The sequence below is a fragment of the Colias croceus genome, chromosome 12, assembly GCF_905220415.1.
Source record: "Colias croceus chromosome 12, ilColCroc2.1".
Lineage (NCBI taxonomy): Eukaryota > Metazoa > Arthropoda > Insecta > Lepidoptera > Pieridae > Colias > Colias croceus.
The window spans coordinates 7,600,004-7,615,567 of NC_059548.1; the positions used below are offsets into that span (position 1 = coordinate 7,600,004).

The window sequence follows — 15,564 nt, forward strand, 5'->3', positions numbered from 1 at the left end:
GTCGGCGCCATCTTGGATTTTAGTTTTGACCTCATATTCGTTAATAGCTACCCCAATAACCATGAAAATGACACCCGTGACGAAATGATGTAAAATTTTCGTCGGCGCCATCTTCGATTTTAGTTTTGACCTCATATTGGTTAATAGCTACCCCAAAAACCATGAAAATGACACCCATGTCGAAAAGATGTAAAATTTTCGTCGGCGCCATCTTGGATTTTAGTTTTGACCTCATATTCGTTAATAGCTACCCCAATAACCATGAAAATGACACCCATGAAGAAAATATATAAAATTTTTGTCGGCGCCATCTTGGATTTTAGTTTTGACCTCATATTGGTTAATAGCTACCCCAAAAACCATGAAAATGACACCCGTGACGAAATGATGTCAAATTGTCGTCGGCGCCATTTTGGATTTTAGATTTGACCTCATATTGATTAATACTTATTTAATAGCTACTCCAACTCCTTGAAAATGACACCCATGACGAAAAGATTTCAAATTTTCGTCGGTGCCATCTTGGATTTTAGTTTTGACCTCATATTGGTTAATAGCTACCCCAAAAACCACCCACATTTGCAAATGTGTTTGCTACTTAGGAAAAGTTCATATTTAAAGATATAGGTAATGTGAATGTGTGGTAACGAATTTAATTTATTTCATTCCGACTGTTTCTCGGAATAACATACATTTACTAAGAATTGCTTACAATGCCGGGTTTAATATATTGCCGGTAACATATAATATTATGTATGATAATAATTCTTAAAAAAGTATTTTATACATTTCTTAAAAAGCTTCGATATTGTATACAATAATACAATTCATATTCAAATTGTTGTAAAATAGTCACACTTTTTTAAGTTGGTTGAATACACTAAAATACTTGTAAGGATCGTACCTACTAATAATAGTAACAAAATGAATTTTTAAAGTTCCCAGTAATCTTCTGGAATCAATTTCAATAAAAATATAAAAAAAATAATATCAAGTATGAAGATGGTCTATAAAATGGAATGCGCTATGTTTACGTGAGCGCGATGTTCCCGCGAACCACGTGGCGACGTTAGATACCTAAATTTGAGTAACGCAGATTTGTGACAGCGTCCTTAAAAATGAAAATACAATGTATTACTTAAAAACGTGTTTTCACTTAGTATTTTCGTATTTTTCAGGATCTATAAAAATGTATATATGTACCTACATATATATTTCTTACTTAGGTATCAAAAAAACAACAAATAAATAATATATAAAGTTTCTAGAATACGAATACTAGAGTGATGAAATATTCAATATATATTTCTTGTATCGATGTTATATCGATGATTCATCGTGTTTTCATTTAACTTGGTTTTTATGCTTAGGTACTTATTCAGCTGTAATATGTAGGAATTTCATATGAAATTTGTAAATTTATGATAAAATTGTGAAATAAAAGTTATTGCTCATTCATGTTTTTAATTATGAATAATTTGAATTATGATAATATAAAACACAATAATAAATAGTTATGTATTATATACCTACATTCTCATTCTATATTCATCTCTGTATTCTAATTGATTAAGTCTTAATGGCTTAACTAGCATGGATATAATAATTATAAAATAATATAAATAAAGTGCAAGTAGGTAGTAGTATTATGCAAGCTTATGGTGTCTTTTAGAAGAGAAAATAACGATTTCAAAAATTGTGTCTAGAAATATATTTCATGTTTAAAATAAATGAATCGTGAAAATAAATACTTACTACAATTAGATAAAAGTAGATTTTTAATCCTTTGGGACTTGGGACTTAATATGTTTAGGTTTTTCGCATTTAACTGATTTACATTTTACATATTTGTGGGGTATTTTAGCAAAAAACGTGTAACGAAATGGTTTATGACTATGAGGCGACAAAATTAAAAAAAAACAACTTATCGGCGAGACAGGTATGTGTAACAAAACGCATTATATAAGGTCATAAACTTTCTTATGCGAATTGAAATTACTCACTTGTATTGAAATAATATGAATTTAATCCGAATCCTGAATTTGAAATAAATATTAAGATATATAATTAAATAGGTAATAATTTTTAAATAATGTATCACACAAACGGTGAAAGCTTTTATTAAAACAGGCGCCGTACTTCCGCAGATACCACGTGCAATTTACATCAAACGCCATAAAATAAGCTCTCTCTTAATTAAATATAAGAAGTTTTACATATTTATATTTCCATTCGCAGTTAACAGTACCTAAGACTTTAATAATATAATGTATTTTTTTAATAGTTGTGTAATATTTTAACAGTTTACCTGATATTTATTGAGCAAGCGTCCCCATAACTTTAGGAATGTTTTTGACCTACATGGAAATAGCTCAGCAAAAAATATTTCAACCTTTGACATTCCGGTTTTAAGGGCGCAAGTCCTTAAAAGGCTTATTAGAAACTATTTAGGTATGTAATAAGCAGAATATTGTTAATACATAAATATTACTACGCGCTACTGAACAGAATAGAATCGAAATAAAAATCATCGAAATATTTGAATATTTTTTCATTTAAATATTTGAAACTACGGAAATTAAGTTGTCGTCGTGAAATGCGAAAAAGCCGGTCTGCAGGTGCGAAGTTAGTGATAAACAAGTATGTTTATTCGTTATATAAATGTGTTTATGGAAAACAATGCTGTTCCCAAAGCGTAATCATCTCATGAATCTATTTTATATCCGAATGTAATAGGCAATTTGTTATTATTTATGATGACAATATAATATAATAAATGACGTAACAAGTCTATTGTAGCATACGAAAAAAATACTTACTGGTAATTTTTAAGATCCTCAGCAGTTATGATACTTCCAACCTCCCGTAAGTCTTCCAAGAACTCAACAGACAGGCTTCCATTGTATAATTCATCACCACCCTTTTCTGCTATCCTTTCGAGAGTGTTGCAAAAGGCTTCACTGGGTTTCACGTTTGTTCCAGGTCTGTGAAACTGTTTATCTTTGTTCACATACGTTTTGCTGTAAACAATAAAACATTTTTTAATGCGGTAGTCGAGCAAGGCATGACTTGAGTCACGTTCGCGCAGCGTACCTAGTCATTAAATGGGTGTAGACAAATAAACGAGAAAAAACCTTTTTTGCAAATTGCACGATATGTAGGTAGTATTATAGAGCTGTTTTATCCTGCAATATGTAATGCATGTAACCTGATGTATATACCTATCAAAAATTTACCCCTTAAATTTACCCCTTCTGACAAGTGAAGCTTCGGATCTGCTAGCTCTTTTACAATAACCATACCATTGCACATTGTAATTATTTGTTTGCTAATAGGCGATGCGGTGTAGCTTCCCTTAAGATAAAGGGCTGTTGGGTTACCTTTTTTATAATGCATAAATAAATAGTGACAATGACATGGATATATACAAGAACAAGTTATTAGTTCTCGAGATATTTATGAGTAGAAAACCTTGATAATATGCTGGCGTTGTCAGTAACTATATGGTGCAAAAAATACATTTATTACATTAGCATTATCTACATATAGCTGCTATTAAACATCTCGAAGTAAAATTTATCTACATTTCAATAAGAAAATTCTATACACAATATAATAACGACTGCATACCTATAACAATCCCTCTCTATCTTATATTTGAGAGATATATTGTATTACATTCTGTTTTTTGGTGGTATTTGATATTCCTTGTTGACAAAGATATTGGATAGATCATGTGACCATTTTATTTCCGGTTTACTGAATAAGGACCAAGCGGACAAATGCGACAAGGTTCAAGGTTCTGCGCTGTTTTCCTGATGCGTAAATAAAACTCGCTTTTATTTTGGCATAAAATATAGGTAAATATTCACCTTTTTAAATTTATTTATTTGCCAGTTAACTCGGTTTTAATATTTGCATACATCGTGCTCGCTTTTCTCTGTTGATAATGTTTATTTTCTATGGTTCATAGCTTCGCTAAACGAAACACTCTACCAGTTAAAAAAATATTTATACCTAAATAATTGTTGGTATGAGCACAAAATACTGATGGTGTGGGCTCACAATTTTTTTGGAGTCAAATATATATCTCTTAGTAACAAAAAGTGGATCTACAAGTAAATAATTAAATATAGTTCATCGAACTCCAATCTTATGATTTTATCTATTACCTTGTATTTGCGAAGCTTCCTGCTTCAGATTCAAGACGGTTAACAGCTAACTACGAATAGAATAATGTATAATGTAATTGGTACATTGTGGTTGTGAATAAGTATAAAAAGCGTATGAATAATGTGTTTCTATGAAACCATTTCAGTATGTCATAATTGTAATGTGATTTAATTTATAGATATTATGGTACAGCTTTGTTTGGCTATCGGCTATTGAGCCACAAAGTACAGTATAGCAACAATAGTTTATGAGCATGAAAATACTATACCTCGTTACTAATAGATAAATAAATGGGTTTCACTTCGACACACTTGCCCTGTATATCATAGATATTTCAAGTGTTTTATCATTAGATAGGTACGCCGAAATGCAATGAATTTTAATTCTTACCTTAAATGTTTATCTTGTTTGATATAAGGCGCAATTTCCAGTCCGTCGTACAAGGGTTTGGATATAGTGTATCCATATTTACAAAACTCTAAGGTAGGTTTAACAAGGGTCACCCAGGGCAGTTTGCCCCAGCGTTTGTGAGCTGCCCACATGCCTCGGAGTTCCCCTGGCACTCCCATCGCCAAAGGGCCTGAAAATTTTCTTAAATATAATATATAATAATTAGCTATAAGGTACCTATTCTACGGTAATCAAAATATGTTTTACCGGGTTCGGCTAAGTCTAGAATTTAGGGAAAGAAAAATATTGCCCCAACTTTTAATAAATTTTACCCTAATTTATAAAGTCGTTTGTATCATTGAGTTTACATAAGTATTAACATATTATCTACTTATACCTTTAAAATAAAATTTAAGGCAATCTTGAAAATGCTAAGATATTATGCTTTATGATTAGGTAAAGAAATTATAACTTTTGTAGTTTAAGCCAAGAAAATAACTGACTAGGCAGGTATCTGAAGATTACGGACGCTAAATATTAGTATTTTTCTTATTACATATCAGTATCTTAATATAATGTTAACAATCTAAATAGCCAAAGAAAATGATAGATGATTCTCTTATCACTACTGCAGGAGTAATTACCATCAACCATGTGCGACAAAGAAGAGAAATTTGTGCTCATATGAACTCGGTATAAAGTTACTGCAGTCGATTGCCAAACCAGATCGAAGAGAAAGCTTTGGAGAAATTTTACGCAAAATGTTTGCAACATTTGAAACATGCGATATTTATTGTATTTGTTTTTTATCTTGGAAACTCTGCGAAGCCTCTATATAACAGATAATTTACAAATTACACAGTATAATATCTACATACTTTTCTACCTTCACCTACTCTCAACTGTTTATTTTTTTGTATTGCTTTATTATTATTATCGAATAATCTTTTGTTCAGACTGTTATCTGTACACTTTTTCATCAAGGTTAAAGGATTTCTATTGAACGCACAGGAACTAATAAATACCTCAGTAATAATTGAAAAAAAAATAGGTAATAAAAAATTATTCAATGTGAGTTGTGACCCGAAGAAGTCACATCAAGCTTGAATTAATTCATTTTGTTTTAGGTTTTAAATCAAGCTAAATACAAGTGTATAAAATAGAAAATGTTGGTAGGTATACATTGTATGAATTATCAAATATTCTGGGTTATTGTTCCTCCTTTGTGTTGTTGTTTGGTAATCCTGCATTCGAAAGCATTGTGAATTTGTTAACAAAGCTATAAAATCGCATGTTAAAAGGAAGGCAATTTTAATTACGAATGATTGTTTCCAACACGAGTAGCCTGAATCACGGTCATCGCCCTGGTACTTTACCAGAAAATGATTGTTTCATATATTTTCCTATTGTATTTAACCTGATAGTTGTTTATTCATATGATATTTATAACAATAAGCAGTAAATGAATATGATAACCTGATTAGATTACACATGTAGTAATCGTTATTCACTTGCAATGTTTAAAATATAATAATACTTAGTAATTAATTAATGATAAACTACTTCATCATTCATGTCGTTTTAGGAAAACACTGAAAGCAAATAAACAAAGCTGAAGCTTGTTAATTTTGATTTTCTCATAATAAAGAATACCTTTAGTTACCTACTTATTAAACATATTTATTTATTTGTATTTATTTATTTATTTAACACTTTATTGTGCAAGAGACAAAATATACATAAAGGTTACAAAAAAAAATAAGATTAAAAAGCACAAAGGGCGGCCTTATCACTACGCAGTGATCTCTGTATTTTTTAATCACAATTATTGTATCACAAATGGATGTGACTAATCTCTTTTCTTGATATAACTAAATATCATTTTATGAGTAAATTCAAACTAAATACTCAATAATTATTAAAGTAGGTGTCGTGGTTCTAAATGCTTCTTTAGACAATAATATATTATCATAATATAGTTTTATCCCAGTCTTTATAAGCAATTCCTGTTATTATATTATTAATAAGTCATAATTCATTTATTATTATAATATAATATAGGTATTATAAGTATCGACTGCTTCGTTTCAAAGTTTGAAACATTTCTATTTTGAAATGCTATGACCCCGATCCCGCGTAGCAACCGAAATAGAAATTTATTTAAATACAAATACAGATGTTTTGTTATAAAATAATCCTTCCATAACATGAATTATTTTGGACGCTAATAGTTACGACGTTTTGACGGTAATATAATTAGTTAAAACTTAACTAAGCTTACAATAAATTAAGAAATTGTATAGGTAGGTACTTACCTACCTAATCAAAAATAGATACTTACCAGTTACCACATACATATGATAAAAACAACAGCTCGGTGAAGAAGATGATACCACGAGGCGCTGTCGGACAAAAATATTCTCGAATCTTCTAGAAAGAGTACGGTCGATCCATCCTTCTAGATTAGTCATTAGTTACTTCTTACCTTTAGTTGCCTTCTCGTAGTTTCCATGGAACATATCCTGCGTGGCAGCGGCTGGTGCCTTTTCCCTTGCTATCACAGTGTACGCTTTCTCCTCTTCTTTTATGTACACAGTCATGAAGAAGCCCCCTCCCAAGCCCATGCTCTGCTGGTTTAGAAGACCGTTGCAGAACATGGCCGCTATCGTTGCGTCCACGGCGGACCCATTTATGGAAAGTATGTGCCTGTTGAAAATTTTATTTTTTAGGTTTAATAATTTGGGTTAATTATGATTGGGTTCTACGGGCTAAAAGATATTTTGTTCTTTAATCTAAGTATGCATATTATGAGATCGAGAATTTTATTAAATTTCAACTATAGTGAATATATTTAGATATTTCTGCCAATTTATTTACATTTTATTATTTCAATCAATGCAAGCCATAATGCAAGCCAATCAAATGAAGGAATAAGTATTGGACACCGTCTTTAATTTTAAACATTTGAACAAACCAGAATTACCTACCTAAGTAATATCCTTTTATTATAATTATTGATTATTCAAATACTACGTCAAAATATCTTAGATCCAAGTAATCAATAGATATCAATAGATATAGGGATTACAGTCAAAATATTTAAACTGATCAACAACTATGATGCAAGAGCCGCAGCGTCAACATGTAGAGGTACGTCACCCTTAGTAGGAGGATAAAATATTTCGTCATTCTAATGAACCACGTATGAGTATTGAGTAGGTATTGGCTGTGTGTCATAATAATTAAGATTCATAATAATTAATAAGAAATGTTTTGGTTTTGCTACTGTTATTTTAATTTATCGTTATTCATAAAAAAATCTTTAGTCAGTTTTACCAAAAGGTGATAATTTTGAAAAAAAAATCTTTTTTTAAACTATGCACAAGGTATGAATTAATGCCACTTAATGCTCAAGCAAGAAATAATTGGATTTATTATTCTGTGTGATTATATAGTATATCCGCAAGGAAGGCAGGTAATTTATAGGAGGTAAATAGATAATCAATTAAGTTTAATAAAATTAGTAAAACGTCAAATTAAATGATGTAAGTATGTAGGTAATCTCTGAAATACGAGTAGATACGAGCATAGATAAGTTTGTTATTGTTTTTTGTTTTGTTATTGATAAGACGTTAAGAAGCTTACAATAATAATGATAACAATACTTTAACATAGACTACGCATATGTATAAATTAATTTAGGTATTCGAACATACCTTTAAATTGTTATCTAATAAATGGCCAGAATATTGTATTATATTATAATAAAAACAATGTCACGTGATGTAAATGTTGCAATGGAGATATTGTTTGCCAAATAAAATCTAAAAATAAGTCTCGGTCACTGATCAATAGTGCTAACTTTATCGTAAAAAAACTTGATAGATGTCGCCTGTGGCTAGATAATAATCAATCAATAAATAATGAAATTTTAAACCGCAGAAAATATATAAAATAGTACCTATACAAATTACAAATACAATAGAAGAATTTCAGAATGTTTGTAAGTAGGTAGGTACCTCTATTGTTTGTTATATAATATAATATCTTTTAAATATTTCTTAAAGTAAAAACTAAATGTCAAAATCATATTTTATCAAATTAAATTACATTTTAGGATAACGTCACCTAAGAACGTCACGTTCTAAAATCTAAATTATGTAATTCACAATTAGGTACCTACCCTTTCGTAATTTAACTACTTATTTATAGGTACTTAGTTTTTAAATAAATCTTGTTAAAAGATCGACTTTAAAACGAATAGATATTAGATACTGCATCTAGTAAGGTTTCCACAACACGTGATTCCTATACGACATATAACTCATTCACGTTAGTATTGTTCAAGATTAATAATAATTATATATCTAGGTCCTCTATTTCTTTCTATTATAACCTGTTATTATAGCCTGATATTAGGCGCATAAAGTATTTTAGCACAATTTTATGCACAAGAATAAGTGTAAACTGTAACTGTAATAAGGGGCAAAAAAAAAAAAAAAAATCGCCGAAGCTGGAAGAAGAAGAAGAAATTTACTTAAGCCCAATGTACCTAGGTATATTACTGTTTTGTTTCTCGAGGAATTAAAGGAAAATCATGATAAGGGTCACTAATTTGATTCCAAATAAAAATATTTTTTTTAATGGTTGTAGCACTGTTTAATAATCTGTGGTTGTAGTAGCACAGAATACTAAATAGTTAGGTAGGTACCTACGTTTTAGGAGAAATCTGTGGGAGAAATATTACCCACATCAGTTGACAGTTCTACAATTATTAGGAGTTTCGTTTACAGTAGGTACGGGCATTGGGCAAAGTAAAAAAAAATTAGATTGAACTACATTACAGTAGGAATTTAGGAAAAGTTTATTCATTTTTTTAATAGGTACCTACCTAAAGTTTATTAACATATACCTATCTACCCTTTTAATAAAAACCAAATTTGTATTTGAATTATCTATAAGTTTGGTGGCGAGCACGTTGCTTGAATGGTAAATAATGTGATTCTTTCAATGCAGACCTTTCACAAAGGCACTGAATAATTTAATTATCTAGTCAACATAAATTATAATATTATGATAATAAATGGATACATAGACTTACTCATTAGTAATATATTTTGACTAATACTTTATCAGAGGGAAGGATAGCTCAGAAATCCTTAAAAACCTATCGCAGTTTTAAATCGCAGAAAAGTCAATATTAGTAAGCGAGGTCACGTTGTCTGTATTTCAAGGTTGTTTTTGTATGTAAACAGCGACTGCGTACTGCGTAGGCAGATCGACTCATAGCTAATGACCTCGCGATATAAGTCACGTACAAAACAAAAACATTGGGTCGATAATAATACAACAGAAATATCTTTGTATAGTTTTATTAGACTTACATTACAGTAGTTTTAGATCATCGAAACGATAAAATAACGTAATAAATCTAACTAGAAATAATAACACAGCAATTTTGAGCTTTATAACAAGCCCATTGGGTTGAGATCAGTCGTTGGAACGGTGTTGTATTCATTGTAGGATGAAATCCCGGTGCACGAAGCTAAGTGCGGCGGCTCCGCCATCTTACACTTGCATTATAATGTGCAAAATAAAGGTCCTGAGAAAGCATTATTCGCTCGGAGTGTCCCACTGATCTCAGTGACGAGCTCCCCGAAATCGTTTCGGGTTTTCGCCATAACGTCCTCCTTCCGCTTGGCAAATCAGCAATCCTTTTCCACGCCATAGTCTTTATTTATTTTAACACATCTAATGCTTATTAGCAGCCTTCTTATTGTTCTCGGTGTTAACCAATTTTGTAACGATCTTTCTCGAATGTCCTGATGGATCGAAGTGGTTGGTGTGCTCGCTCACCTCTTTCTTTGTACGCTGCTTGCCACTGTGACCGGAGAAAATGTGCTTGTCGTGGTCGAAGTTGTAGTAGTCGTATTCATCAAAGAAAGCCTCAGACATATTTAAAATTTATTTCTTCACAGTAAAATTCACACGTAATTTATAGCGCTGACAATGTCACCGTAGATTTCGCTTCAACAAAATGTCTGTCTGCAGTACCGGCGCGTCGCTTTTATAGACTGCTAGAGACACGTCACTGACCGCATGCGCGTCGATAAGTCTCGAAGTGTGATTGGTTGGACTTGAGCCGCGCCGGTTCAACACAAGTGAAATTGTATTTGTGTTTGTAAGCCGGTTAATGATACCCAAGAAGCTTATATAGGTCTACCAGAATCTGATGGCATATTTATATTTAAGAAATCAAAGATTTTCATGTGGCAACTTATTTGACAACTATCAAATTGGTTGTCAAATTATTTGTCTTTTTAGCAGTAAATGAATAATTTTTAGGATTTTGTCTAAAAAATCTTCGAAAATGTCGACAAAGCCGCTGTGATCACAAGCAAGAGGTGTTGTTTATAATGTGTATAGAAAAACATTCGATGAAGAAGGGTCAAACACATCACAATTTTCAATTTTAAAGATTTTATTGGTAAATTGGACTTACCCGTTTTGATACTTTAAATTAAAAAAATATTATATATAGGTAAATAATAATATAATAATATTGTTTGTTGATTAGAATATAATTTTATGAAAACTTATTACAGGAGTTTCCAATTCGGCTATTCGTCAAGTCCAAGCTGTCCAGGTCAATTTTATAATGTGTTTATCTGTTAATACTTACGAAAATAAACATAGTTTTATTTTATTTTTATTTTATTTATAAAAAATTATAAGCAGTTTTGATCTACATTATCATTATATCGATATTTTCACATGGCATACTGGTAATGAATAATATACAAATATAGGTATGTGTTAATAATAATATGTATTACCTGTATAAAAGTAATATGTATAATTGTATATTATACATGTAAGTATGTACCTACATAATATTAAGTGGATATCTCATTATTTAGTACAGTATTGTCCACTTATGTAATGTGACTAATGATATTGAGGACAAAATAAAAATAAGCAGTATCAAGATCGTTCAGTCCATTTTCCCTAGGGTTGCACACTCAAAATTTTGATTTCCCTAATTGCCATCAGATTCTGGTTTACCTATATCTAATACACTGGAGATTGCACTATGACCATTGACTTGTCACAAGAAAATATAACCTTGAATGACGTCAGTGTTGTTTTTTGTCTCTTTCTGTGGTTGACCACACTGGTTTGTATATTCAGGATTTTTCGAAATAGAAAAAACTAAAAATCATGGTCTATAAATAATAACGACATATTATATTTTTAACAGTATTAATTATATTATAATATTACTGGCCATACTTTATAGGTACATACAATTTTAATTGGTATAGAATGATAGTTTTAAATAACTCTTGGCTACAAAGCCTGGATATGAACCGATATATAGCATTAACATCCTTTGTAAATAGAGGAAAGTTGTGTTTTGCATCAGATGCTGTTTACCAAATTGTAAGCTACTCAGATCTTTCTTTTTAAACGCGTTGCTTCGACGGGTCAATTTCAAGCCAAAATCATCAAAGAAAAACTGTTTATAATAAACGCCTTGCACAACTAAGTTTATTTTTCAAAAGGTATTTTTTTCGGGGTCGTAATCCTCAGTAATTTTACCCTTGATGGGCACGTATATATTTCTTTTTATTTTCCTTTTTGGAAAGCTGAAATACCTAAAACAAAAAATATGAGGTAAGTTAAAAAAGTATAAATTTCAATGTAAAAACGAACAATCTTAAGCCCGGCATTCACTACACGGCGAGCGCCGCGCCGAGCCGCGAGCCGCGCACAACTACACATACACACGCAGATTGGTCCGCGGACTTGTAGCCAGCTACAAATCCAGCGGATGGGTGCGCCTGTGAATGGTACCCATTAGAATTACATATTATGAGTGCAATACCGATGTCGAGTGTTGTTTCATTACTAGTAAAAATCTTGAAAATGGTGTTCTAAATTTCATCATAATATTGTTATTACAATATATTCTCTTCACTATCCATAAAAACTCGTCATCATGGTTACCTTACTTGTTAATTTTGTTTATTGAAAACTTGTTGAAAAATGATAAAGTATTAGGAAAATAACAAATTTAACATGACTGCTTTCTAAAATGATGCAAAATTTTACAATTTTTGCCATTGAAATGATTCTTAACAGGTAAATGCAGCAGTATTGAGGAATATTGTAAATAACGTAAATATACACTTGCCTGTGAAATTCTATGCCAGAATTTGGTGTCCAAACACTTCTGCAATTTTTCACAATGCAATACATTATTTATATTCGGAAAATATTTATTAAATACGCAACAATATTAACTTAAATATTCGAAGCGACGCAATTTTTTTGACACTTATGCCATATTGTCAAAGTGAGAGTTGCTACAATTTTATTATGGTAACTACCCATAATCAGGGAGTATCGCTTTTTAATAATTAGTCCGATACTTATTTTATTTAGCAGAAATAATAATTGTCTCATCCAACAATGCTTCTGAATGACGTTGTTGGCAATTTATCAACAAACTCATGTACAAAAACTAACCTTTTGCACAGAATATTACGGCATACATAGTAGCCTTGGGAAAACTTCGTATTAACAGTGGCAATACCAAGTTAGGTGTGAAAGTGATAAAACACAACAATTTTCTTGTTACACGTCAAATGTTCATACCGAAATCTCCAGTGTATAAGATATAAGCTTCTTGATGATACCATACCGTTATTGACTTTTCACGCGAAATTATGCAACGATTAAAAATAAACAGTAGGTAAGTATAAAAGAAAATTTTGCTATAAAAATTTTAAATGAGATCAATAATGAAATTCACGTCTTAGAGTAAGACATTCCAATATATTAAGACGTAGGTAGGTAAATTGGTTTGAATTAATAGGTATATAATATTATGTAATTTCCCCGAAATAGAAATACTTAGGTAATTATCTATTTCTCATAAAACTGCACTTTCTTACTTGCATCATAAATTAATGATATTATAGTTTATACACATAAAACAAGTTTATAATACGAAAAAAAACACCACCAGGTAGGTAGGTATCTACCTTACTTTCCGCAAAGGTTCATTATCAAGTTTTTTTTTTGTGATGTATTAAATAAAACAATCACATATGACGTAACTTAATATTACCCTACGTCCTACGACAATACTTTATTTTTTCTTAGAAAATGTGGAAAGATCTCGAAGATGGTAACATTACCTGCACACATACAAATCCATTGTAAATTACACATTTGTGTTTACCTGTGTAAAATATAAACAAAGTGCAGACTGCATTTACATCACGCTAGCAATATCAAACCTGACCTTTTTTACTGATTATAATTGTTTCAATGAAGAATTTATATTATTCGTTTGTTTTGACTTTGTTTGATATTCAGTAATATATAATCTGAATGTTTCGAATAAATTTGTAATACAAGAAACAAATCTATTAGCGCTATCTCTTGGCGAGTAGCTACATTAACATAAGAACGTACGAACTACGAAGTTGCTCAAACTTTAAGCATAATATTACCAATCTATGATTTTATTATATTTTTTTGTAGATGCTTGCATAATTATTTGATGTTTTACATTTTCTAATATTATTAATTGATATATTTTGGGGTTAAATATTACATATTAACAAATTGACGATAAATTACTTCTCATGAACCCAAAGATTATCTCGCAGTCGCAGACACTAGGTAGGCAATTTTACATCGCCTTTCGCGCCTAATTATATGATCAATGCTTGATATATACTGGAAATAACTTTGGTACAAATAATACATTGAATAACAATAAGACTCACCTGCCAATATCTGAACAATGCGGCGCATCTGTGCACACAGCTGCTCGTTTGAAGGTGTGCAGCCATGATGGTGAAGGTGGTAAGGGCTCCACAGGGTCCGGTGGTTCAGCTAGCTTTCTGTTCTTGTAGTCAGCGCGTCCAATAAAATACCCACTTAATGCTGAGAGTATGATCACTGTCACTAAGCCAGCTATCACTAATTTGGTCTTCAATTTTGTAGGCCTGTTAAAAATATTTTTATGTTAATGCCATCTAATCATGAGTTTTTAATTCTAATGTAAATTGGGAAATTACATAAAAATAAAATTCGTTTAATCGTAATACATAGATATGGTACTAAAATAATTTTATTGTCCTACACGCTTATAAATAGAGCTACCTATTATCAGATAAATTTATTCAATTTGTCATATTTTATTCATTCAGTCTACAAATACTTAAAAAGACAGCCTTAATTTTATACTTAGTTCATTTAATATAAATATATACTTTAGACACAGTTTTTTTCGTAATGATCTTTATTTATATTAACCTTAGTTAAGAAATTGAAACCAAGTAAGGATAAGTATTTACCACGCAACAGCTAATAAACCAAACGTACGGTTTCCAGTTCACAACATTTATCCTTTACTTACTTAGATGGATAATGGTCATGGCTAAAATTCCCTTGCAATATTGCAAATCTATTAATAGGTGACACCAATCGAATTGTGTCAATAGGAACCTCATCAGCATGAGTGCTTATGAAATGCCGCCTATGCAGTCCATTACGAAAGGAATGCTCCATGGTTTTATGCGTGTAGCAAAAGGCAGGTAATAAACATAGCGGCCTCACACCCCTAAACGACAATAACGACAGGTAGTTATAAAAAGTGTATACCGGTGAATTTTATTGGTTATCAACTGACGGAGGGCCTGAAGAACTGTCAAAATATATAAATTGCATGATATAATGCAGTGAACTTGCCCGCAGGTTCGGGATCGATCGTTCAAACAGCTGTTCAAGACGGTGACTTTCAGTTGGTCTAATATGACGATAGATGGCGAAAGCTACCCATGCGCTATTTATCATTGTGGTCTATTATATTTATACTCAGTAATTTTCATGAATAGATAAATATAATAACGCCTATGTGTGTGTTTATTTTATTATGAAAGAAATATTTGCTTCTCAAAATTGAAAGGCGTTATAAATTTA

General features: G+C 31.1%; 2 protein-coding genes across 4 annotated transcripts in view; both read right to left on the reverse strand.

The window, feature by feature from the left end:
• Nucleotides 1–15,564, reverse strand: part of LOC123696337 (glutathione hydrolase 1 proenzyme-like) — a 40,857-nt gene that overhangs the window by 6,146 nt on the left and 19,147 nt on the right. For 2 of the 3 annotated variants that reach the window (XM_045642452.1, XM_045642451.1), the window contains 4 exons: nucleotides 14,367–14,588; nucleotides 7,049–7,269; nucleotides 4,564–4,753; nucleotides 2,820–3,020 (listed from right to left, as the gene is read on the reverse strand). In XM_045642452.1, the coding sequence (XP_045498408.1) occupies nucleotides 2,820–3,020; nucleotides 4,564–4,753; nucleotides 7,049–7,269; nucleotides 14,367–14,588 (834 nt within the window). Of the gene's footprint in view, nucleotides 1–2,819; nucleotides 3,021–4,563; nucleotides 4,754–7,048; nucleotides 7,270–14,366; nucleotides 14,589–15,001; nucleotides 15,227–15,564 lie in introns of those variants that run through there. The other variant, XM_045642450.1, reaches the window with a different exon arrangement.
• Nucleotides 9,920–10,617, reverse strand: LOC123696363 (nuclear protein 1). Its single transcript, XM_045642494.1, has one exon. The coding sequence runs from the start codon at nucleotides 10,516–10,518 to the stop codon at nucleotides 10,315–10,317; it is 204 nt and encodes a 67-aa protein (XP_045498450.1). The 5' UTR covers nucleotides 10,519–10,617; the 3' UTR covers nucleotides 9,920–10,314.